The sequence below is a fragment of the Carcharodon carcharias genome, chromosome 30, assembly GCF_017639515.1.
Source record: "Carcharodon carcharias isolate sCarCar2 chromosome 30, sCarCar2.pri, whole genome shotgun sequence".
In the NCBI taxonomy this organism is placed as follows: Eukaryota; Metazoa; Chordata; class Chondrichthyes; order Lamniformes; family Lamnidae; genus Carcharodon; species Carcharodon carcharias.
This window is the reverse complement of record NC_054496.1, coordinates 13,063,357-13,088,540: the sequence shown is the minus strand read 5'-3', so window position 1 is coordinate 13,088,540 and position 25,184 is coordinate 13,063,357. Positions and strand designations below refer to the sequence as shown.

The following is a 25,184-nucleotide window of genomic DNA, read 5'->3' as shown; positions in this document are numbered from 1 at the left end:
TAGAAGTCCTTGATCCCAAATGGGGCTCAATGGGGACAGCAGAACCAGGGCACAGGCTCCACAAATCAATATTCAGGTAAGTCACCTTAGACAAACCCTTTGCGCCTTCCGGCAAGTTATTACGGAACTGTCGAATCAGGATCCCAACAGGTAATGGCTATAACAAAAGTAAGTATAGAACTAGGGTGTTCCCAACATTTTCACAATTATTCTTCCTCAGCATTGCCCTATGATGTTACTTTAGTTTTAGCAGCAGATGACAATTCTAATTAATCTTTTGTGATTTGGAGGGAGAGAGAGAGAGAAGATGGGAAGTGCTCACTCTGAATATCAACAATCCTACCTACTGCAAAAATTAAAATGTTTTCTTGCAGTTTACTACAAAGCAACAGTCATTGCAGCATTTATTGATACTGTATTAGACACTGCACTACTTAGTTACTTTGCACTTCTTATTACAGTGCAAGAAAAGGCAATTCACTGGGTGAATCACCTTTAGGATAGTTCAATATAGTAAGAAGATACATAAGCACAAGTTTTATTGGTGCTTGCTTGTTTTAAAAAACAAATGTTCTATAACAATAAAGCTGTCAATGCTGATGAGAACTTATCAGCAAAATGAATAGTCAAAAATCATGTGGTTAAATTTACCAATCCATGTGGGGAACCACACTCGGGAGCACCTGTCAGAGTTCAGTGCTATAGTGTTCCAGCCCTGTCTCTGACCTCAGCTCCCTTTGAACGTGGTTCTCTGCACAGAGAGTGTGGGATCAATGAATTTAAACTAAATTATATAGAATGTACCACACAGAAACAGGACACTTGAGCTTATGGGTCTATGCTGATGTTTATGCTTCATGTGAGCCTCTTCCCACATCTCTTCATCTAAACAAATTAGCATGACCTTCTATTCCTATCTCCCTCATGCCTTTATCTGGCTTCCGCTTAAATGTATCTACACTGTTTGCCTCAACTACTCTTTTTGGTAGTGACTTTCACATTCTCACCACTCTGAGTAGAGGTTTACCTGAATTCTCTTTTGGGTTTATTCATAACTATCTTAACATCAGTCTTACTCCAAACAAGGACTACAGTTGGAGCTATGTTGTTTGAGTATATAAATTGATATCTATAATTTCTTTAAAAAATCTTAAATCTGCACACTCCCTTGTTCGCAAAACCTTACTTCCAATTGTCAACTTTTTTGTGTCAGATTGTTCCATTATAAATTTTCCTCTTTATATTTATAATCAAATCAGTCCGCCTTTAAGATGTGATGTAAACCAAGACCCCTTCTGCCCTCTCAAGAGGACGTAAAAGATCCCACAGCCCTATTTTAAAGATGAGCAGCTGTCATAGCCAATATTTATCCCTCAATCAACATTAAAATAGATGAAAGCAAAAATAAAAATACCTGGAAAAACTCAGCAGGTCTGGCAGCATCTGCGGAGAGGAACACAGTTAATGTTTCGAGTCTGTATGACTCTTCAACAGAGCTAAGGAAAAATAGAAAAGAGGTGATATTATCTAAGGAATGTGATATTAAAGGTACAGATAACCCTAGTGGGGGTGGGGAAGGGATCGAAATAGGCTAAAAGGCAAAGATAAAACAATGGATGGAAATACATTTAAAAAATAATGGAAATAGGTGGGAAAAGAAAAATCTATATAAATTATTGGAAAAAAGGGGATTGGAAAGGGGGTGGGGATAGAGGAGAGAGTTCATGATCTAAAATTGTTGAACTCAATATTCAGTCAGGAAGGCTGTAAAATGCCTAGTCGGAAGATGAGGTGCTGTTCCTCCAGTTTGCGTTGAGCTTCACTGGAATGTTACAGCAGGCCAAGGACAGACATGTGGGCATGAGAGCAGGGTGGAGTGTTGAAATGGCAAGCGACAGGGAGGTCTGGGTAATGCTTGCGGACAGACCGAAGGTGTTCCGCAAAGCGGTCACCCAGTCTGCGTTTGGTCTCTCCAATGTAGAGGAAACCGCACTGGGAGCAGTGAATGCAGTAACTAAATTGAGGGAAGTGCAAGTGAAATGCTGCTTCACTTGAAAGGAGTGTTTGGGCCCTTGGACGGTGAGGAGAGAGCAAGTGAAGGGGCAGGTGTTGCACCTTCTGCGGTTGCATGGAAAGGTGCCGTGGGAGGGGGCTGAGGTGTAGGGGGTGATGGAGGAGTGGACCAAGGTGTCCCGGAGGGAACAATCCCTATGGAATGCCGCCGGGGGGTGAAGGGAAGATGTGTTTGGTGGTGGCATCATGCTGGAGTTGGCGGAAATGGCGGAGGATGATCCTTTGAATGTGGAGGCTGGTGGGGTGATAAGTGAGGACAAGGGGGACCCTATCATGGTTCTGGGAGGGAGAGGAAGGTGTGAGGGCGGATGCGCAGGAGATGAGCCTGACATGGTTGAGGGCCCTGTCAACCACCATGGGTGGAAAACCTCGGTTAAGGAAGGAGGAAGACATGTCAGAGGAACTGTTTTTGAAAGTGGTATCATCAGAACAAATGCGACAGAGGCGAAGAAACTGAGAGAATGGGATGGAGTCCTTACAGGAAGCGGGGTGTGAGGAGCTGTAGTCGAGGTAGCTGTGGGAGTCGGAAGACTTGTAATGAATCTTGGGACAGGGAGGTCAAGGAAGGGAAGGGAAGTGTCAGAGATGGACCATGTGAAAATGATGGAGGGGTGGAAATTGGAAGCAAAATTAATAAAGTTTTCCAGGTCCAGACGAGAGCATGAAGCAGCACCGAAGCAATCATCGATGTACCGGAGAAAGAGTTGTGGGAGGGGGCCGGAGTAGGACTGGAACAAGGAATGTTCCACATACCCCATAAAGAGACAGGCATAACTGGGGCCCACGTGGGTACCCATACCCACACCTTTTATTTGGAGGAAGTGAGAGGAGTTTAAGGAGAAATTGTTCAGTGTGAGAACAAGTTCAGCCAGACGGAGGAGAGTAGTGGTGGATGGGGATTGTTCGGGCCCCTGTTCGAGGAAGAAATGGAGATGATCTAAAATAGATGATTTAGTCATTATCACATTGCTGTTTGTGGGAGCTTACTGTGTGCAAATTGGCTGTCACTTTTGCTACGTTACAACAGTAACTACTCTCAACTACTTATCACAGCAATGTGATAATGACTAGATCATCTATTTTAGATCATCTCCATTTCTTCCTCGAACAGAGGCCCGAACAATCCCCATCCACCACTACTCTCCTCCGTCTGGCTGAACTTGTTCTCACACTGAACAATTTCTCCTTAAACTCCTCTCACTTCCTCCAATTGGTTATAAAGTGCTTTCACATATCTGGTGGTGGAAAGTGCTATCTAAATGCACATCTTTCTTTTTCCCATGTCAACTTGTCACACAGTAATTCCACTCTACCACTGAAGAGGAACTGCAGCACCTCAAAGTTGAGTCTTAACTGCCCTCTGAAGGGGCCAATAGCTAACAAATACATATAACAAATATTGTCTAAAATTATTATAATATACTTCAAAAGCAGTTAATTGGCTGTAATGTAAAGTGCTTTGAGGGCATCTTCTGGCTATGAAAAGTGCCCTATAAATGCAAGTCTTTCGTTGTGATATAGCATAAATAAATATTGGTTTTGCCAGCAACACCCAAGCCCAAGAATAAATAAAAAGAAGTTAATGGCCGTGTGGATGAGGCACGGATTAGCTGTGCCGGGGAGAACAATAAGAATAAACATCTGAAGGAGAGAAAAAGGATTGGTACCAGATTGCAAACTTATTTAAAAAGTGAGTTTTTTAAAAAAAACATTTTTTTTTAAATTGTGAAGGAACTTTACCTAGAATTCATATTTCGAAGTAACTTACCTTTGAAAACGTACACAATGAACAATTGAGTCCAGTCTGGTCTGGTCAAGACTGCTGCTGCCTGTGGTCAAGGAGGGCTTTGCAATCACGTGTGCCCTTTTTGCAGCCTGTGATTGGTGGAGGGTTGGCGGTGGCTCCTGACCTTTGACCGCAAGCGCTGGGGGGGGGGGGGGGTCGGGCGGTGAGCATGGCAACAGCAATGGAGGAAGGCCTGGAGCTGAAAATCAACGAGCGGTTCGCCGGCAGGTACGAGAAATACCGGCAGAAGGAGGAGCTGCAACGGCGTGAGTATATCAAACAAAAAGGCGTCTTTCGAAGGAATGGTTTGGTTTGATTTGTTTTGTTTTTTTTTTAAAAAGCTTTGTGGCAGCACGAAGCCTGTTGGAATAGGCCTCAGACTCCAACGCTTACAGAACAATCTCACCCAAATCAATCAAACCACTGCAAGTATTCAACACCTCACCGTGCATTGTAAATATCAATATAAAGTAAAAGGAAAAACTCAATGTATAACCCATCTCTACAGTAGAATTAAATAGGCATCAAAGTATGGTAGAGATATATTTTATATAAAACCTATTTGCATGTTTAACTAATATATCAGTAAAACATATATTAGTGGAATATATATATGTGTTTTCTTTTAAAAAAATCTTTCATGGGATGTGGGCGTTACATTTGTTGCACATCCGTAATTGTCCTTGAACTGAGTGGCTTTCTAGGGCGTTTCAGAGGGCAGTTAAGAGTCAACCACGTTACTGTAAGCCTGAAGTCATATGCAGGTAGTCACTAGCTAAGGACAGAACCTAACGCAAAAAAACTGCGGATGCTGGAAAACCAAAACAAAAATAACTGTGCTCCTCTCCGCAAATGCTGCCAGACCTGCTGAGTTTTTCCCCAGGTATTTTTATTTTTGTTAAGGACAGAACCTGATGGGTAAAACTGCGGATGCTGGAAATCTGAAACCTGATGGGTTTTGTTACAATTGATGACGGTTTTGTGGCCAATGTTACTGAGACTAGCTTTTGATTCCAGATTTTATCAATCAAATTCAAATTCCAGAATGAGTGCATGTCACCAGAGCATTAGCCTGGGCCTTTTGATTGCTATCCCAGTGACATTACCACTGTGCCACCTTCTTCTCCTATGTACATAAGTGCAAAACATTTGTTTATATATACCATAGGTACAGTAAAGATATATGTATAAAATATAATCTAATATTGTTTTACTAATATATTTTAATATAAGTACAAAACATTTGTTTATATCTGATATATATTTAAAATATGGCAGCAAAGGCTTATTACAAATTTTGTAAATGTTAAATATATTTTGTGTGTGTATATATAAATATATTTTTCTCTCATGGTGGTTTAAATTTGTGAATGGGTAATGCTCAGAGTGAAGGAGAAATGAATCTGCAGGATAAATAGAACAGAATATGTTATGCTTTCAGAATTTTAGTTATACCGATTACAAGAAAAACCGGTCAGATCTTTCTCTTTGTTTTTCAGTGAAGGATCGCTATGGGGATACAGCAGGTGAAGAAGAAACTTCCAGCTCTGAATCTGACGATGAGAGTGAAGTGGTAAGTATGCTAAACTTGTAATTTTGCTTTCCCCGCTTACCAAAAAATATATATTTTTAAAAAGTGAAAATTCCAACAGCAGCAGACTGAAGATGTTAATGTTTTACAGGGGAACCTTAGTCAGATTCCATCATTTTTAAGTCATTTCTGATTTCCTGGATTTGGGATAAAAGGCCTGGATTACTTACAATCTTGAGGAATAATAGGAGGAAGGGTTGGGGGTAACAATGCAATACAGAAGTATCTTTTCCTTTGATCCTATGAAGAAGATTTCACATTTTTTGAGGTGAGATGCTGAAAAGCTTTCTTGGATGTCCCAGTGTGCTTCACGTACAGTAAATTACTTAAAGGGCGTTGTTGTGAAGGTTAGTGGGGCGGACATTTTGTAGATAATATGCTGCAGTCGACAGCAACGATCTGAACGATCAGTTTATCTATTTTAGGTGGCTGAGGGAAGATCATCAGGGAATAGGAAAGTGCAAAATGTGAAATAAGGAAAGAGGCTTTCTGGCTAGTCCCAAGAATGAACACCTCTCAGTTGCCCAATTCCTCAAATATCTATATGAGATAAAAACAAAAAACTGCGGATGCTGCAAATCTAAAACAAAAACAGAATTACCCGGAAAAACTCAGCAGGTCTGGCAGCATCAGCGAAGAAAAGAGTTGATGTTTCGAGTCCTCATGACCCTTCAACAGAACTAGGTGAATCCAAGGACAGAGGTGAAATATAAGCTGGTTTAAGGTGAGGTGAGGTGGGGTGGGGTGGGGTGGGGGGGTGGGGGGAGAGAGAGAAGTGGAGGGGAGGTGTGGTTGTAGGGACAAGCAAGCAGTGATAGGAGCAGATAATCAAAAGATGTCACAAACAAAAGAACACAGGTGTTGAAGGTGGTGATATTATCTAACCGAATGTGGTCATTAAGAATGGATGGTAGGGCACTCAAGGTATAGCTCTAGTGGGGGTGGGGGAGCATAAAAGATTTAAAAATAATGGAAATAGGTGGGAAAAGAAAAATCCAAATAAATTATTGGAAAAAACAAAAGGAAGGGGGAAGAAACAGAAAGGGGGTGGGGATGGAGGAGGGAGTTCAAGACCTAAAGTTGTTGAATTCAATATTCAGTCCGGAAGGCTATAAAGTGCCTAGTCAAAAGATGAGGTGCTGTTCCTCCAGTTTGCGTTGGGCTTCACTGGAACAATGCAGCAAGCCAAGGACAGACATGTGGGCAAGAGAGCAGAGTGGAGTGTTAAAATGGCAAGCGACAGGGAGGTTTGGGTCATTCTTGCGGACAGACTGCAGGTGTTCTGCAAAGCGGTCGCCCAATGTAGAGAAGACCGCATTGAGAGCAACGAGTACAGTAGGCTAAGTTGGGGGAAATGCAAGTGAAATGCTGCTTCACTTGAAAGGAGTGTTTGGGCCCTTGGACGGTGAGGAGAGAGGAAGTGAAGGGGCAGCTGTTACATCTTTTGTGTGGGTATGGGGAGGTGCCATAGGTGGGGGTTGAGGAATAGGGGGTGATGGAGGAGTGGACCAGGGTGTCCCGGAGGGAACGATCCCTACGGACTGCCGACGGGGGGGGTGAAGGGAAGATGTGTTTGGTGGTGGCATCATGCTGGAGTTGGCGGAAATGGCGGAGGATGATCCTTTGAATGCGGAGGCTGGTGGGGTGATAAGTGAGGACAAGGGGGACCCTATCATGTTTCTGGGAGGGAGGAGAAGGCGTGAGGGCGGATGCGTGGGAGATGGGCTGGACACGGTTGAGGGCCCTGTCAACGACCGTGAGTGGAAAACCTCGGTTAAGGAAGAAGGAGGACATGTCAGAGGAACTGTTTTTGAAAGTAGCATCATGAGAACAGATGCAACGGAGGCGAAGGAACTGAGAGAATGAGATGGAGTCCTTACAGGAAGCGGGATGTGAGGAGCTGTAGTCGAGGTAGCTGTGGGAGTTGGTAGGCTTGTAATGGATATTGGTGGACAGTCTATCACCAGAGATTGAGACAGAGAGGTTAAGGAAGGGAGGGGAAGTGTCAGAGATGGACCACGTGAAAATAATGGAGGGGTGGAGATTGGAAGCAAAACTAATAAATTTTTCCAAGTTCCGACGAGAGCATGAAGCGGCACCGAAGTAATCATCAATGTACCGGAGAAAGAGTTGTGGGAGGGGGCCGGAGTAGGACTGGAACAAGGAATGTTCCACATACCCCATAAAGAGACAGGCATAACTGGGGCCCATGCGGGTACCCATAGCCACACCTTTTATTTGGAGGAAGTGAGAAGAGTTTAAGGAGAAATTGTTCAGTGTGAGAACAAGTTCAGCCAGACGGAGGAGAGTAGTGGTGGATGGGGATTGTTCGGGCCTCTGTTCGAGGAAGAAGCTAAGGCCCCTCAGACCATCCTGGTGGAGGGTGGAGGTGTAGAGGGATTGGACGTCCATGGTGAAGAGGAAGCGGTTGGGGCCAGGGAACTGGAAATTGTTGATGTGACGTAAGGTGTCAGAGGAATCACGGATGTAGGTGGGAAGGGACTGGACAAGGGGAGAGAGAAGGGAGTCAAGATAACGAGAAATGAGTTCCGTGGGGCAGGAGCAAGCTGACACGTTCGGTCTACCGGGACAGTTCTGTTTGTGGATTTTGGGTAGGAGGTAGAAGCAAGCCGTCCGAGGTTGGGCGACTATCAGGTTGGAAGCTGTGGGAGGAAGATCCCCAGAGGAGATGAGGTCAGTGACAGTCCTGGAAACAATGGCTTGATGTTCAGTGGTGGGGTCATGGTCCAGGGAGAGGTAGGAGCAAGTGTCTGCGAGTTGACGCTCAGCTTCTGCGAGGTAGAGGTCAGATGGGGATTCCCTCAAATATCTATATGAATCTAGAACTAGGAGACTCAGTTTAAGAATAAGAGATATTCCTTTTAAGATGGAGATAAGAATTGTTAGTCTATGGAATTCTTTTCCACAGAAAGTATTGGAGGCTGCGTCATTGAATTTATTCAAGGCTGAGTTAGACAAATTTTTGATAGACAAGGGAGTCAAGGGTTACAGAGGGGAAGACAGGAAAATGGAGTTGAGACTACAGCCAGATCAACCATGATCTTATCAAATGGTGGAGCAGGCTTGAAGAGCTGGTGTGGGTGGGGTGGGGTTGATGTTTGGTGCAGTGTGAGGAAGGAGAGGTGCTTGGTGCTTTTCAAATAATACCATGGAACATTTTAGTATCCACCTGAACAGACAAACAAGAATGCAGCACCAAGTCCCGATCACCTGTCCCTCCTATGCTCATTGACATCTGACCTGACAATTACTCAATTTTAAAATTCTCAACTTTGTTTCCAAATTCCTCCATGGCATCGTTCATCCCAATCTCTGACTTCCTCTGGCCCTGCTTTAACCTCTTGAGACCTCTGCCTTCCTCCAATTCTGATCTGTTGCTCATCCCTACTGACTGGGTGGATGCTGAGAGGATGGGAGAGATAGAACGAGGGGACACAGTTTTTAAAAATAAGGGGTCTCTTATTTATGATGGAGATGAGACTGTGGGCAGAATTTTGCCCTCGGATGGTGTGTGGGCCCCACCAGCTCGGCAGCGGGCGGATAGCCGACCCCTGCCCCAAAACGGGGCCCGCCGCCATTTTGAGTGGGCGGGCCAATTAAGGCCCGCCCAGTGGCCTACCTGAGCGCTTCCTATTCCGGGGGGGGAGAGCAAATCCCCATCTGTCAAAGTGCGCTCTTTTACACCTGCGTGCGAAAGAGCGCACTGCTCCCTGAGGCAAAGTCCTGTCTCAGGGCGACTCGTAACAGGTAAGTAAAGTCTAGAAATAGAAAAATATTAAAATTAACATGTCCCCCCCATATGACAGTGTCACACGAGATGGGACATGTTAATAATAAACACTTAAAATTTATTACGTTTTTAAAAAAACGGACACGAAACTTCATCCCGCCAGTGGATGAAGTTTCATGAATAATCTGGAGCCTGCTGGGGCTTCTGGCCTGCCTGGCAGCCTTAAGGTTGGACGGGCAGGTATTTAATTATCTTAACTACCTTGTCAATGGCCTCAATTGGCCATTGACAGGTCGGCGGGTCCGCTCGCCTTCCTAAGAATTTAAATGGCCCGGGATGTTGCCAGGGATTCCTCCCGACGTCATCCCGCGTCATTTTCCCCTCAGCGAGCGGGACCCGCCCCCAAATCATCGCGGGGAAAATTCTGGCCTGTGTTTTCTCTCAAAGGGTCATTAGTCTGTGGAATTCTCTTCCCTGGTAAACGGTGGAGGCAGGGTCATTGGATATTTTTAAAGCTGAATTAGATAGATTCTTGATTGACAAGGGAGTGAGAGGGTATAGAGGGTGAACGTGGAAGTAAATTTGAGGCCACAGTCAGATTAGCCATGTTCTTATCAAATGGTGGAACAGGCTCGAGGGACTGAATGGTCTACTCTTGCTCCTGATTTGTATATTCATATGTATTTTTCATTTCTTCTTAATTGGCTGCCTTTCCTTCAATTACCAATGCCTTAAGCTCTGGAATTCCCTCCCTAAATTACTCTACCTCTCTCCCCTCCTTGAAGACACTCCTTAAAACCTATCTCTTTGACCAAGCTTTTGATCATCTGCCCCAATATCATTTTCTGTGGCTCAGCCTCAAATATTGTTTGATAACGCTCCTGTGAAACACTTTGGGACGTTTTACTGTGTTCGATGCACCATATAAATAAGTACAAGTTCTTGTTCTCTTTTGTAACAGTATAGCACTCCCTCAGCAGTATACTGAAGCATCAGCCCATTTTAAAAGCTCAAGTGCTGGAGCAGGTTATGAACCTATGAGCTGACTGAGATTCATGAGCAATTGCAACTGAGTCAAATTACCACTAACTTGGTAAGAGTGATTGCTGAAGGACACCAGAACTGTAAAGAATTTTCATAAGTTCATTTGGTGATGGAACTTTTGGGTAACTTTTGAGATATTTATCCACAAAAGGGATATGAAGTAAATGCCTAACCTCATTTTGGCATTAAAAAGTGACTAGGGTTGGCTAGTCAGCATAACCAAGCTGGCTGTGAGTAGCATGAAACCTCATAAACGTTCTTTGTGTCTTGCCTCGGCACTTCTATCAGCTTGTGTACCAATGGACAGTCTTCGATCAGCCCATTCCACAGGTTTTTTTCCCAGAGACTGCTCACTCTGGCACCTAAAATTAACCATGAATGAGATAAAATTGGGAAAAATATTCCACTTTGACTAAAATTGGGAGAGTCTTGCTTTTCCTCCTAAATGAATGGCCCGCTAACAAAATAATTCTCAAATTGCAAGTTTCAAAGTCATGTTGTTTTAGCAGTGAGAATTTTTTTCCCACACCTGTGAGGTGTTTCTTGGTTTTGGGATGCAGGTCAAATCAAATATGTCTGACCAATAATTAGATTCCTCTGTGCTTCTTTAAAAGGAAACTGACCCCAAACTGGATGCAGACTTCTACAGGACCTTATCTCTGTTGAAGAAGAAGGATCCCAAAATCTACCAAAAAGATGCACAGTTTTACACAGTGGAAGGTAGGCCCTGTTGCAGTTTGACTAGTACATGGTACCTAGGTGGTTAATTGAGTTGAGCAACTTTGAATGCCTAAGTGTTGGTACTTTCCCCCACATGGTGAATGCTCAGTCATTTAGGAAATTTCAGTGGTGGCAATGTTTTCTCACCTCTCTCTCCCACATCCTCTGTTTGAGGAGTTTTGACCAATCTGTGACATGGCTCTTTAACGTGCTGTTGTACCATCACACCTGTGGTCGCTGACCTACATTGGCTTCCGGACAACCAATACATCAGTTTTAAAATTCTAATTCCCATTTTCAACTCCTGCTTTGGTCTTACCCTTCTCTATCTCTATAAACTCCTCCACTCCACTTAAAATATTGGAACTCCAGGCACTTGGGCATCCCTTTTGTCCACCAGTGATGTAGGCTCTAAGTTTTGGAATTTCCTCCCTAACCCTCTTTTTTCCCCCCCCTTATGTTAAATTCACTATGTAAACACACGTCGTATATGATATTTTGCCCATTGTTGAGGACAAAAAGAAAACTTTAATTTATCTGTGTAATTTATATAATGTATTTCACAATCTTTGGCTGTGAACTCATTGGCACATCACATGAATTGCTTTTGGGATACAGCCACAGTTGTAATGTATGCAAACAACTGCCAATTAGTGCGCAACAAGATCTCACAAACAGTAATAAAGTAGATGACCAGATATTCTATTTTAGTGGTGTCAGCTGAGGGATAAATATCGATTTGGTCACTGGCAGAATTCCTCTGTGCTTTGTCGACTGATTCAATGGATCTTTTTACATCCATGTGAGATAGGGCCTTGTTTTAACATCTCATCCAAAGTTGACACCTCTGCCAATTAAGCGTTCACTCAGTACTTACACAGAAGTGTCAGCCCAGATTATGTATTCAAGTCCTGGAGTGGAGCTTGTGCCTGTGACTCTAAATTCCAAGATGATGCTATCACTGAGCCAAATTTAATGCTTCGTGGAACCTATAGAAGTGATGTATAGAAGTTCTGATGAAGAGTCATACGGACTCGAAACGTTAACTCTGTCTTCCTCTCCACAGATGCTGTCGGACCTGCTGAGTTTTTCTAGCTATTTTTGTTTTTGTTTCAGATTTCCAGCATCCACAGTATTTTACTTTTATCTATAGAAGTGATGGTTATCTAGCCATTTAAGTATCAAACTAAGAATTACTATAATGTTTCACCACACCTGCACATGGTTACCAAACTTGAGTATTGCCGGTAAGCAAGTGCCAGAAATATTGGTTGAGCAATGCACCTGGTTACATTTATCTAACAATGGAAAATATCAGATGCGTCCAACAGGTTCATCCGCATCTAAAAGAGAGTGGCTTACATGCCTCGAGTGAGATGCTTTGTTCTGATAAAGTCTCCGCCCGAAATATTAACCTGTCTTTCTCTTTTTTTTAACTACAGACAGACCGGTTGTGCATATCAAACATTTTTTTCCCACTTCAGATTTCCAGTATGGTTTCATTTTATGAATATTTGGCATCAGTCCGGGGGTGGGTAAGGAGGAGAGACAGGTGGAAAAATGATGCAGTTACTAGAGGGAACCTGACAGTAACCTCCCAAACCTTCTATTAGCAGAATCCAGCAAAGAAGGTAATGAGGAGAGGACTGCAAATAAAAGGAAAAAGGAGAAACCAATGTACCTGAAAGATTATGAAAGGAAGGTCATTCTTGAAAAGGAGGGGTAAGTCATATTTGGCGATGTTAAGGAATGTTGGAACTATAGCATGTTCTCTGTATTTAAATCTATTTTGGTCCAGCTACCATCCCGTCTCAATTTCATTCACATCTGTGGCTGATGTTTGAAGCCACTTTTTGTTGAGATCGCCATCCTTCTATTAGTGAGAAGCTGGCATTTGCTTGCCATGCATTCTCATCGTTTTGTTAGAGGGCTATCGCTTATGGGGAAGAAACGAATGGTTTTCCCATTTTTATAGAAGTAGAAGAATTTCATCCACCTTTTGCCAGCCTGCTAGTTAAGGCACTCAGTGTGGGGAAGGAGTCTCCCACTTGGAGGAAGAATCAAAAGTTTGAATGATCCAATCTTTCAATGAGTGCAAACTACTTCTGTAAGCAAAGTGTCTTCAGTGGATACCAATTTTCACCATTATCTTTGTGTAAAATTTGTATACCCAGAACATTCTTTTGTTTAATACTGAAAAAGACAGAATCTACTTGCCAACCAATCAGCACTCTCTTCTCATACATTATAAAGTTGTTGCTTCTCCTGACATTGGTATTCTTGCAATTGCCCTGATGAGGGCAAGACAAAAAGCTACAACACAATGTATTTTTTGGCAGTGCTCAAGTTCTGTACTACCAAACGACTATTCTTTTATTCCTTTCCTTAAATGTATTTATCTTTATTACAAAGGAAATATGAAGATGAAGAGAGTGATGAAGAAGAATCAAGAGTTGAAATTGAGGTAGGAATGCAGCAAGTTATTTTATTTGTGTTTATGCGGTTTGTTAGCCTATGTTATGGAAGACGGGATTATGTACATAGTTTTTATGTTTTGTTTTGTGTGTTTGTTTCACCTTTTTGATATTCTTCTCACTCTGATGTAGTGTGACCATGAGGTGGGGGAGGAGAGAGCTTCTGGTTACCAATTTGAAATTATCAGTGGTTTCCAAAAATTCAGAAAGATTAAGTGTAAAGATTAGCTCACTACCTGGGATCATTACCTAGGAGCAAGGTTCTGTGTTGAGTCTGCAGAATTGTTTGGCATATCCGTAGCAAAGTCTGGTCAGTTGGTATAGGTTTGGAAAGGTAGAGAGAAAAAAGGATTCATTAATCCCTGCCCATTTTTATAACTCTTTCCCTTCTTTTCTCAGAGGCACTGACTTAACTTGCATTTATATAATGCCCTTAACACAGTAAAATGTCAGCTGAGATGCCCCTTTTTCCCCAAATAACTGCTCCTCATCTGTCCCTAAGCTGAAATTGACCCAGGCTGAACTCTATACTGAGAGATAAAAACAAAAAACTGCGGATGCTGGAAATCCAAAACAAAAACAGAATTACCTGGAAAAACTCAGCAGGTCTGGCAGCATCGGCGGAGAAGAAAAGAGTTGACGTTTTGAGTCCTCATCACCCTTCAACAGAACTGGGTAATGTTAGGAGAGGGGTGAAATATAAGCTGGTTTAAAGGGGGGGTGCTGTGGTTGTAGGGACAAGGAAGCAGTGGTAGGAGCAGATAATCAAAAGATGTCACAGACAAAAGAACAAAGAGGTGTTGAAGGTGGTGATATTATCTAATCGAATGTGCTCATTAAGAATGGATGGCAGGACACACAAGGTACAGCTGTAGTGGGGGTGGGGTGGAAAGACTAACAGGGCATAAAAGGTATAGATTTAAAAATAATGGAAATAGGTAGGCAAAGAAAAATCTACATAAATTACTGGAAAAAACAAAAGGAAGGGGGAAGAAACGGGATGGGGATGGAGGAGGGAGTTCAAGATCTAAAGTTGTTGAATTCAATATTCAGTCCGGAAGGCTGTAAAGTGCCTAGTTGGAAGATGTGGTGTTGTTCCTCCAGTTTGTGTTGGGCTTCACTGGAACAACGCAGTAAGCCAAGGACAGACATGTGGGCAAGAGAGCAGAGTGGAGTGTTAAAATGGCAAGTGACAGGGAGGTTTGGGTCTTTCTTGCGGACAGACCACAGGTGTTCTGCAAAGCGGTCGCCCAGTTTACGTTTGGTCTCTCCAATGTAGAGGAGACTGCATTGGGAGCAACGAATGCAGTAAACTAAGTTAGGGGAAATGCAAGTGAAATGCTGTTTCACTTGAAAGGGGTGTTTGGGCCCTTGGATGGCGAGGAGAGAGGAAGTGAAAGGGCACGTGTTACATCTTTTGCGTGGGCCCAAATACTCCTTTCAAGTGAAACAGCATTTCACTTGCATTTCCCCTAACTTAGTCTACTGCATTCGTTGCTCCCAATGCAGACTCTACATTGGAGAGACCAAATGTAAACTGGGCGACCGCTTTGCAGAACACTGTGGTCTGTCTGGAAGAAAGACCCAAACCTCCCTGTTGCTTGCCATTTTAACACTCCACTTTGCTCTCTTGCCCACATGTCTGTCCTTGGCTTGCTGCATTGTTCCAGTGAAGCCCATTGCAAACTGGAGGAACAACACCTCATCTTCCGACTAGGCACTTTACAGCCTTCCGGACTGAATATTGAATTCAACAACTTTAGATCTTGAACTCATTCCTCCATCCCCATTCCCTTTCTGTTTCTTCCCCCTTCCTTTTGTTTTTTCCAGTAATTTATGTAGATTTTCCTTTTCCTACCTATTTCCATTATTTTTAAATCTATACCTTTTATGCCCTGTTAGTCTTTCCACCCCACCCCCCACTAGAGCTGTACCTTGTGTGTCCTGCCATCCATTCTTAATGAGCACATTCGTTTAGATAATATCACCACCTTCAACACCTCTTTGTTCTTTTGTCTGTGACATCTTTTGATTATCTGCTCCTATCACTGCTTGCTTGTCTCTACAACCACACCTCCCCTCCCAACTTCTCTCCCTCCATCCCCCCACCCTGTACCTTAAACCAGCTTATATTTCACCCCTCTCCTAATATTACCCAGTTCTGTTGAAGGGTCATGAGGACTCGAAACGTCAACTCTTCTCCGCCGATGCTGCCAGACCTGCTGAGTTTTTCCAGGTAATTCTGTTTTTGTTTTGAACTCTATATTCGTTTTACCTGCCACCAGTGCACATGTACCTTCCAACAAAGGTTGCTGGACAGCAGTCACAAGAAGACTCTGGCTGATGTATTTTTCTGCTACATAGCCAAAATCATTTGTGGCTTTCCCACTACTGCCCTACTCAAATCAACTAATTCAGCACAGACCTGCATCCAAGCCTATGATCATTTAGTCATTGCCACTTTACACAGAGTCGTACCTTTATCCGCTAGGCCATCATGGGAATTAATTTAGTTTGATAAAACAAGTTTTGGTATCTTGAAAAGCTGGAATTCTTTTCAATGAACATGTCAGTAATGTTTCCCTCAGCTTTCAATGTTCTAGGTATCTGAAGAAGTCTCTGTAGACCATTATTCTAAAAGGTGCCTGCAAACAAGAATGTAAAGTTTCTTTGTTTTTGTGATGATGACATGTTGGATCTTCTTTCAGAGAGCAACATCCCCCAGTTATATGGAAGAACAGAAACAACTGAGAGAAAAGTGAGTATATAAGAACTAGTCCTTGCTTGAATGCAGTATGACATTTTCCTAGTCCGTCCATCTAATTGTTGTTTTCAGACCAGGAATCTTCCTTTACCCTTTACTTGTTGCTCTGATGACCTTCCTGTCCAAATGGCTACGATACTCTTAATTCCACGTCGTTTTATTTGCCAGAAGTCTCTCATATGATACTTTATTGGGTATATTAAAAAAGTATATAAAACACATCCACCTCGTTTTCTTTTCCTGACCTCTGTGAAATTTCTTCAGTGCATTATATAAAGTTGGTCAAGACATTTTAGCAGTCTAGCCCCAATTAACTCCTGTTTCTCCAAGTGCAAGTAATTTGACCCCATGTGATAGAGTTGAGGCAGTTAATCGACCAATGGGTTAGGCTAACTTCCCCATAATTTCTTGCCTAATCCCATCTCCTATTGTGGAAGAATGGAGTTAAATTTGCCACCCCAAAACTTTGGCACCAATTTTGAAAAATTACAGTCTGAGTCTGTATTGTTTCTGTCTCGGTCTAGCTGCGTCTCCATGGGTAGCCTCTGAGTCAGAAGGTTGTGAGCTCAAGCCCCACTCCAGAAACTTGAGCAGAAAAATCTAGAATGACACTCCAGTGCAGTGCTAAGGGATTGCTGCACTCTCAGAGCTGCTGTCTTTCAGATGAGATATTAAACTGAAGCCCCACCTGCTACCTATATAATACTCCAGGCCTGGTCTAGGCAGGGCAGAAGGAGGCTCATCTGAACTGTGCTGGCAATGTGAAATGGGAGCTCGTATCACCTAGGTATGACCCTACCAGTTGGCAAGGGCCATAACCTTCCATCACCTTAATGACTCGAGCTGGATTCGGAGGTCAGAGGGAAAAGATTTTACACTAACCTGCCATGCCACTCACTTTCCTCGAAGTTACACATTATAAAGTTTTTTGCATAGCTTTTCTCATCGATTGTTCTGCGCTTTCTTTAGTTTTCGTAAGTTTGTTGAAGACAACGATGAGGACAGCGACGATGGTGACTTTGGTTTTCTGAAACCACGGATGAAATCTAAAGAGGAGAAGGTGATTATTTTTTTATTCTCCGTTCCTGATCTCTCTGCTGCAATGACTGTGTGGGCAAGATGACAAGTTTGGGGCAAGTGTGGGTCACCACATCCATTACCAGGAGAAATTTTTTTTTTGTGTGGCAAATGTTTTATCTTATCGCTCGGCTCCACGTTATAAGAGCCAAATACTGCGGATGCTGGAAATATGAAATGAAAACGGAAAGTGCTGGAAAGTGCAGGTCTAGCAACATCTGTAGAGAGAGAAACAGAATTAACATTTCGAGTCAAATGTTAAGAAGATGTCTCAAAATGTTGACTTAGTTTCTCTCTCCACAGATGCTGCCAGACCCGAGTATTTCCAGCATTTTTTGTTTTCAATTCACATTTTCATTGTTGCCTTAACTCTTCATATAAAATTGTAATAATTCCACATTGTGTGTAGGAATACATGAGATATGTCACATTATGTCCTATCATTACCTACTGTCAATGTAACATTGCAACGAGGTTGTGAGGGGGTGAACACTGAAATGAGTGCAAAATGTACAATCCTTTCTGTTCATTCATAAACTAACACTCGACTTTCAATATTCCAATAGCATGGGTTTCGGGGTCATTGCTGATATTGGTTACTGAGCAACTTTGACTCTGCTCAACTGTGTTGTTTAAAATTAGGCGGTTCGAATTTATGAGGTATGACTGATGAGAGGCCAGGCTAGACACTTTTCAAGATGGAAAACGAACATTCTGTTATTTTATGCTCAATCTTAACTGGAGCCATTGCTTCAAAATGCCATGAACCCCAGCTGTCTTAAATTTCCTGCTTTCCACATTTTCATTTCCTCCCCATGGGAGTACAGTGGATAATGTTGTGAACAGTGTCTGTTATTGCTGAAGAAAGAGACATGCTATTGAAGCTTTTCATCTTGTACTAATCAGGACAGATACAAGAATATCAACTTTCAAAGGAAACAACAAATTATACTGCTCAAGAAAAGGGATGCTGATTGGTTGGCAAGTTGGCTGTGATTGGTTGAGGCATTGCCATGGTGAATGCACCAGGAAGCTACTGTCCCCCAAGCTTTTTATTCAAAAAAGATGCAATTTCTGGACATAATCCGTTTGCTTTCGGAGGGCAAGTCCCCGCATGTGAATATATGTAGCTTCTAGCAGGTATAAATGAGTTACGCTGTGAGCTCGACTGATAATCTTAAATTGGTTGTTAGTGTAATTCTTATCACAGTCATGATTTTTCAGCAAATGCTGCCCAATCTCAGAATCCCATCTAACATTAGACATTATGTTCTGAGTTTTGCAAGTACAGGTTGATTGAGTATGATCCATACTCTGCCTGTTGTGAACAGCTGAAGGGGCATGCTGTTTGAAACGATCCACTGCCGGTCATTGGGACATCTGGCCTACATACCTGGCATCACACCAGCACTGAAATTCATATACTATATTACTCATGGCGTGGTAGGCAGAATGTCTTTTTGGCTTGGCGGCAGCATCCTGTTAGTGGAAAACACCACTCAAGTTGCCACTGCATAGTGGTAGTGTGAAATGGCTAGTTTCGCTATTGAGTATAGGAGTTGGGATTTTATAGTGAGGTTGTATAAGACATTGGTGAGGCCAACTTGGAGTATTGTGTGCGGTTCTGGTCGCCTAACTACAGGAAGGATATCAGTAAGATTGAGAGAGTGCAGAGAAGATTTACTAGGATGTTGCCGGGTCTTAAGGAGTTGAGTTACAGGGAAAGATTAAACAGGTTAGGACTTTATTCCTTGGAGCATAGAAGAATGAGGGGAGATATGATAGATGTTTACAAAATTATGAGGGGTATAGACAGAGTAAATGTAAGTAGGCTCTTTCCACTTAGGTTAGGAGAAATAAACACGAGAGGACATGGCTTTAGGGTGAAAGGGGAAAGGTTTAGGGGGAACATTAGGGGGAACTTCTTCACTCAGAGAGTGGTGAGAGTGTGGAACGAGCTACCATCATCTGACATGGTAAATGCGGGCTCACTCTTAAGTTTTAAGAATAAATTAGATAGATACATGGATAGGAGAGGTCTGGAGGGTCATGGACTAGGTGCAGGTCAATGGGACTAGCGGAAGAATATTTCGGCACTGACTAGAAGGGCCGAGTGGCCTGTTTTCTGTGCTGTAGTGTTCTATGGTTCGCCCGTTGCTCAAATTTTTGAGAGCCTTTGCCCTGAGACTGGGCACTTTTCAGGTCCAAAAGTGTCGGCGTAGGCCCGTTTGTGAGCATGCGCGATATACACTGAGCAATGATCTGATCGGGGCAGCCATTTTCCCACAGGTTAACCTTGATGCGCACCCTATTTCGGCATTAAGCTTGCACGTTGAGCAAATGGCTCAGGCCCTACTTATGAGATTGCCGTTAAGGCCAATTTTGTAGCCCGTGGAGCTGTAGGAATCCCAACGCAGATATTAACCAGTGAAGGTAGGCTTGCAGCAGATAGTACTAGGGAACCCATTGGCAGAAAACCGTCAAGGAAAGGGAACTCATTAGACTGCTCCATTTCAAAGCTGAATTTAGAGTGCAGGATGGGGCACATTGAGGTGTGCAAGGAAATTCTTATGTGTAGCTGCAGATTCAAATATAGCAAACATGTCATCTACATATTGGAAATCTGCAAGGGGTAAGAGGTTAGGGGGTCATTCCACCAAAAACGCTTTTTATATGGAAACTGACGAAAATGTTAGTGCCTATTAGTTTAATTTAGTCAGTAGTGATCAATCCTTGTTCCCCTTTCAAAGGAAAAAGAGGAAGAATCCTACATTAACTGGCTGAAAGGGCAAAATGATTTACAAACGAAGGAGGAATTGCAAGACATGGTGAGTACTCCCTATTTAATTATCATTAACTTGGCATGAGCAAACATGAGATCTCTGTGCATATGCATAATCTGCCTGATTCATATTACATTTTATAATATTAAAAATGGGCGCAAAGATGTTCCAATCCTTGCTTGCATCTTATAAACGGTGGAAAGGCTTTTTGGAGTCACATGGTGAGTTACCTGCTGCAGAATACCTCTGACCTGGTCTTGTAGCCACAATATTTATGTGGCTGGTTCAGTTACGTTTCTGGAAAACGGTAACCCCCCCACCGCCCTTTGGATATTGATGGTGAGGAGTTTCATCAGTGGTAATGCTGTTGAATATTAGGGGGAGCTGATTAGATTCTCTGTTTTTGGAGATATTCGTTGCCTGGCACTTTAGTGGTATGAATGTTATAACAAGAAATTGCATTCCCCGGTGTGGTACTTAGCCAAAAAAAAAAGTTTCAAATTTATTACCTTGTTTGCTGATCCTGGCTGGGGCAGTATTCAGGGTGCTACAAAGGATTGTAATATCTCTGAGCTTTGGATGGGAGACGAAATAGCCAGATCAGTGACTTATTGTAAAGCAGGCACTTGCAGATATCTAACCAGACTTTCACGTAAAGAATGGCCACAGTGATCAAAAAAATGCCCCTCTTACAGTTTAATATAGCAGTACAGCAACTTCACTTCCCTGAAGTTGTGCATTGCTGCTCATAGCCCAGAGGCAATTTATAATTACCCTGCACAAGGCTGAAATAATGTCAGAGATTAGATCTGTAATTTCCTGCGCTTCAAATACTTTGATGCATGGGAGTTTCAGTCCTGTGAGGGTTTTCCATAGTTGACCGCGCACTTGCTAGCATCACCAGGTTTTGCATTTCCCTTGCATTTGAATGACTGCCTGCATTGACCCTAGTCAAAAACAAATTAGTCTCTTGATGTCAGCAAGTACCATTGGCTCACCACAACTGAATGTATTACCAGACAAGGGAGGGTTTCACCAATGCTCAGGCCAAATTTTAATCCTGGAGTGGCCCTGCAAATATAATTTTGTCTAAAAACTGGCTACTCTTAGGATTAATCTGCTTTTAAAAATGAGCCATTTCCATTTGAACACTTCTTAAATAAGTGGCTTTGAAAGGTAGTTTTTTTTAACGTTACATTGAAACAACTAAATTAATTTTTTCAACCAGAAGTGTTCAAAGTGTAACCCCGGACCATGTGAAACCTTTCAGTGAAGGGCCTACCCTGTATATATACCAGTATTGAAATCTAGTGACTTTCCAGGTTGTCCAAAGTAACCCTATGTCTCATGCTTATGTCAAACAGCTTGGCATGTTTATCTGCATCAAAAACGTCATATAAATGGTATTAATTAGCACATGGGGTGACTTTTATCATTGGCTTTTATGATTTATTTCCTAATTTTATTTTACTGTAAGCCTTATTTTACAAACACTGTTGTCAAAAAATAAGTGCCTTATAAATTGGTCTGGTTTGAAATATAAAGCTGCCTAGCTTTAGGAATTTCTCTGTCTAGCCCTGGATGCAAGGAGAGAGACAGTGCTCTGCCGTTGCCTAGACCCATTGGGAGACGAGTACATTTGTGAATGTTTTAGGCCACGCTGTAGTACTTTGGTAGCATGTCACACTCCACATTCTAAGTGTACAGAATTACAGAATTCATCAAAGATGTTGTGCCAAGTTGCATTCCACAGACGTGGATTCATTTTGTTGATTGCTTTTCCCTTCACTTATAGCATTACTTAACTCATATGTGCTCTAGTGGGAAAGTGCTAAATGAAATGCAGGCAATCCTTGTTCCTGTGCCAACTAGTAACCTGCTTCAAGAGTTGCACTGAAGTCAGAGGGTGTATCATCTGCCCTCTGTACAATGGCTGTTGAGAAAATATATTTTTTAAGAAGATCCCGTCCCTTCAGAAAATCACTTTCTATGTTGGCACACGTCATTTGTACAAAGAGAAAGCGTATTGAGAAAAATAACACCTTAAAAACGTAATCCTACATAAATCTAGGTAGCATAACATCAAATTCTTGTTAAGATTAGTCTAGTTCTGTTGGCCAGTGGATGGCAAGACTGCAGCAGTGCTGTTATCTGAGGATTTGTTGGCTTCTCATCAGAATGGCATGGCATCTTTGCCTGAAGTTTCCCTCCCTTTGAGGAAGGTGCCTTGCTGCGCTGCTCTCACTTTCCCAAGGCAGTTTAATGTAGACTGGGAATCCGAGAGATAATGTTTCAAGTCTATTTTCTAGCTATGCTGCCGGACTGTGGCACCTTGCTAAGTGTTTGGGAATTGCTAGACTTATTCAAAATATATTTCCTTTTACTGAATCTCAATTTGTTGTGATGCAGAAATACCTGAGGGATTATTGGAATGATCCTCAGCTGGAAGAGGGAGAGAAGTTCCTGCGGGACTATATTCTCAATAAGCGATATCTTGATGAGGAGGAAGAGGAGGAAGAGAGGTAAGATAAATTTTAAGTGCCATGTTCAAATTCTTTCATGATTCCATCACTTCATTTAACATTTGAGTAATTTGGAAATAAGTTGTTCCTTCTGATGTTCTGAACCCATTTGAGGTAAAATTGTGCCGTGTGGTAAGAGTGCGTGACTGTGTTCATGTTCTAGCCAAGATGTTTATCTGAAATGATTTAATGGCTTCTTTAAAATAGTGCACTAGAAAGATGAACTATGGACACAATCAGCTGTTTTATTGCACAATGCAATTTTAGTCATTTAAAATTGAATAATCAGCAGTGGTATTTTTGTTGGGTGCTGATATCTTTTATCAGTCCATGTTGTACAGTATGTGTAAGATAAAGCTCAGGAATGCTTATTCGGGTGTTGCTTTGACCAAAAAGGGCATTGAAGTGTACTTGCAAGTTGGCAAATATTAATCATAACAGTTCAAAAAATCCTTGCATTTATATGACAACTTATAATATAGTGAAATGTCCAAGACCCTTCACAGGGGCATTATAAAGCAAAGTCTGACACTGACCCACAAAGAGATATTAGGACAGATGACCAAAAGCCTGGTCAAAGAGGTAAGTTTTAATAAGTGTCTTTACCTTGCTTTCCTCCTTTGAGAGGTGTTTGTTAATGATATTGTTAGAATACACAGGTCAAGGGTATTGTTTAATTGAGTACTTTGAGCTCGTATAATTATGGAATTCTGGACACTGGGGGCGAGGGGGGTGAACTGTAAAACTAAACAAAGTCAATACTGTCTCAAAGAAAAGCTCCATGTCTTGGTTTTGACTTCACCAACCGGCTTGGATTCTATTAACAGCAGAGAGTTGTAGGGAAGGTGGGGCCTAGGCAACTGAAGGCATGGCCACCAATAGCGAAGCAGTTAAAATTGGGGGTACACAAAAGGCCAGAATTTGAGGAGAGCAGAAATTCCACATGGTGGCAGGGTATGTTGTAGGGTTAGAGAAGATTAAAGAGATAGGGACCGGTGAGTTCATGGAGGGATTTGAAAACAAGGATGATAATTTTAAGTCAAGACACTGCATTGACTGGGAACTGATGTAGGTCAGCATTCACAGGGGTGATGGAGGAACCAGGCCTATGTATCACCTTTCACGACTTCAGGTTGCTCCCAAGGACGTTACAGCCTATTAAGTGCTTTTGAAGTATAGTCACTGATGTAATGTAGGAACTTCAGCAGCCAATTTGCACACAGCAAGGTCCCACAAATAGCAATTAGGTAAATGTCCAGATAATTTGATTTTGGTAATGTTGAGTGAGGGGTAAATATTGACTCCAGGACACTGGGAAGAACTCTCCTGCTCTTTGAAATAATGCCATGGGAGTTTTTCAACATAATGTTTTCAAATGTGCAGTACTGAGGGGTCTGAAGAATCGGGGCCCTGTGTATTGCCGCCTAACAACACACTGTCTCAAGAATTCACGATTGTTATTTCTGTTGTCGTTTGACTCATTTTTAAAACACAACATCAACAGAAAATATAGATAAAGGGTAGCCCGCAATTGGATTTTCATTTTCAGGTGTTCCTGTTGTATGTTGTTCTGTATTGTTGTTTGCAAGGTGTCTTCCATATAGTATGTAATTGTAAGGGGTCTCTGGGAGTGTGTGATTGTCGGGAGCCTTTCGGTGTGTGTGTGTGTGTGTGTGTATATAATTGTAGGGGGCCTCTGGGAGTGTGTGTGTGTGTGTGTATAATTGTAGGGGGCCTCTGGGAGTGTGTGTAGTTGTAGGGGGCCTCTGGGAGTGTGTGTGTGTGTGTGTAATTGTAGGGGGCCTCTGGGAGTGAGTGTGTGTGTGTGTGTGTATAATTTTAGGGGGCCCCTGGGAGTGTGTGTGTAATTGTAGGGGGCCCCTGGGAGTGTGTGTGTAATTGTAGGAGGCCCCTGGGAGTGTGTGTGTAATTGTAGGGGGCCCCTGGGATTGTGTGTGTAATTGTAGGGGGCCCCCGGGAGTGTGTGTGTAATTGTAGGAGGCCCCTGGGAGTGTGTGTGTAATTGTAGGGGGCCCCTGGGATTGTGTGTGTAATTGTAGGGGGCCCCCAGGAGTGTGTGTGTAATTGTAGGGGGCCCCCGGGAGTGTGTGTGTAATTGTAGGGGGCCCCTGGGAGTGTGTGTGTAATTGTATGGGGCCCCTGGGAGTGTGTGTGTAATTGTAGGGGGCCCCTGGGAGTGTGTGTGTAATTGTAGGGGTTTCTGGAATTGTGTGTATAATTGTAGGGGGCTTCTGGGAGTATGTGTATATTTGCAAAGAGTGCTTCTTTATAGAAAAGTTTAAAATCATGTAACTTAGAGATGAAGATCTTGTGAAGAATGTTGCTGTAAAATTGAGCTCGGGTTTAGGGAAGGGAAACCCACCAGCCATGGTTCTTGCCTTTGATCACCATCTACTGACTCCGCTGAAGCGTTGGTGGTGCCCTTCACTGCTGAATAGCACAGCTTTGCACATGAGAAATGGCCATTTGTTTGAGGTATTAAGTGGGGCATACGAACCCTGTGGAACCTGTAACCTCACCATTCAGCACATAGATATGGGGGGATGGAGTGGAGAGGAGAATAAACTTTTCAGTTTTT

The 25,184-nt window shown here is 42.6% G+C and overlaps 1 protein-coding gene across 3 annotated transcripts in view; it reads left to right on the top strand.

Annotated features, from left to right (window-relative positions):
- The first annotated feature begins 4,002 nt into the window (after positions 1-4,002).
- kri1 (KRI1 homolog) overlaps positions 4,003-25,184 on the top strand; it is a 39,523-nt gene continuing 18,341 nt past the window's right edge. Inside the window, exons 1-9 of one of the 3 annotated variants that reach the window (XM_041177243.1) lie at positions 4,003-4,125; positions 5,359-5,432; positions 10,860-10,965; positions 12,582-12,687; positions 13,378-13,429; positions 16,148-16,197; positions 17,173-17,263; positions 20,031-20,108; positions 22,473-22,585. In XM_041177243.1, coding sequence (XP_041033177.1) covers positions 4,029-4,125; positions 5,359-5,432; positions 10,860-10,965; positions 12,582-12,687; positions 13,378-13,429; positions 16,148-16,197; positions 17,173-17,263; positions 20,031-20,108; positions 22,473-22,585 — 767 coding nt within the window. In that variant the 5' untranslated portion in view covers positions 4,003-4,028. Of the gene's footprint in view, positions 4,126-4,696; positions 4,743-5,358; positions 5,433-10,859; positions 10,966-12,578; positions 12,688-13,377; positions 13,430-16,147; positions 16,198-17,172; positions 17,264-20,030; positions 20,109-22,472; positions 22,586-25,184 lie in introns of those variants that run through there. The other 2 variants (XM_041177242.1, XM_041177244.1) reach the window with 2 other exon arrangements.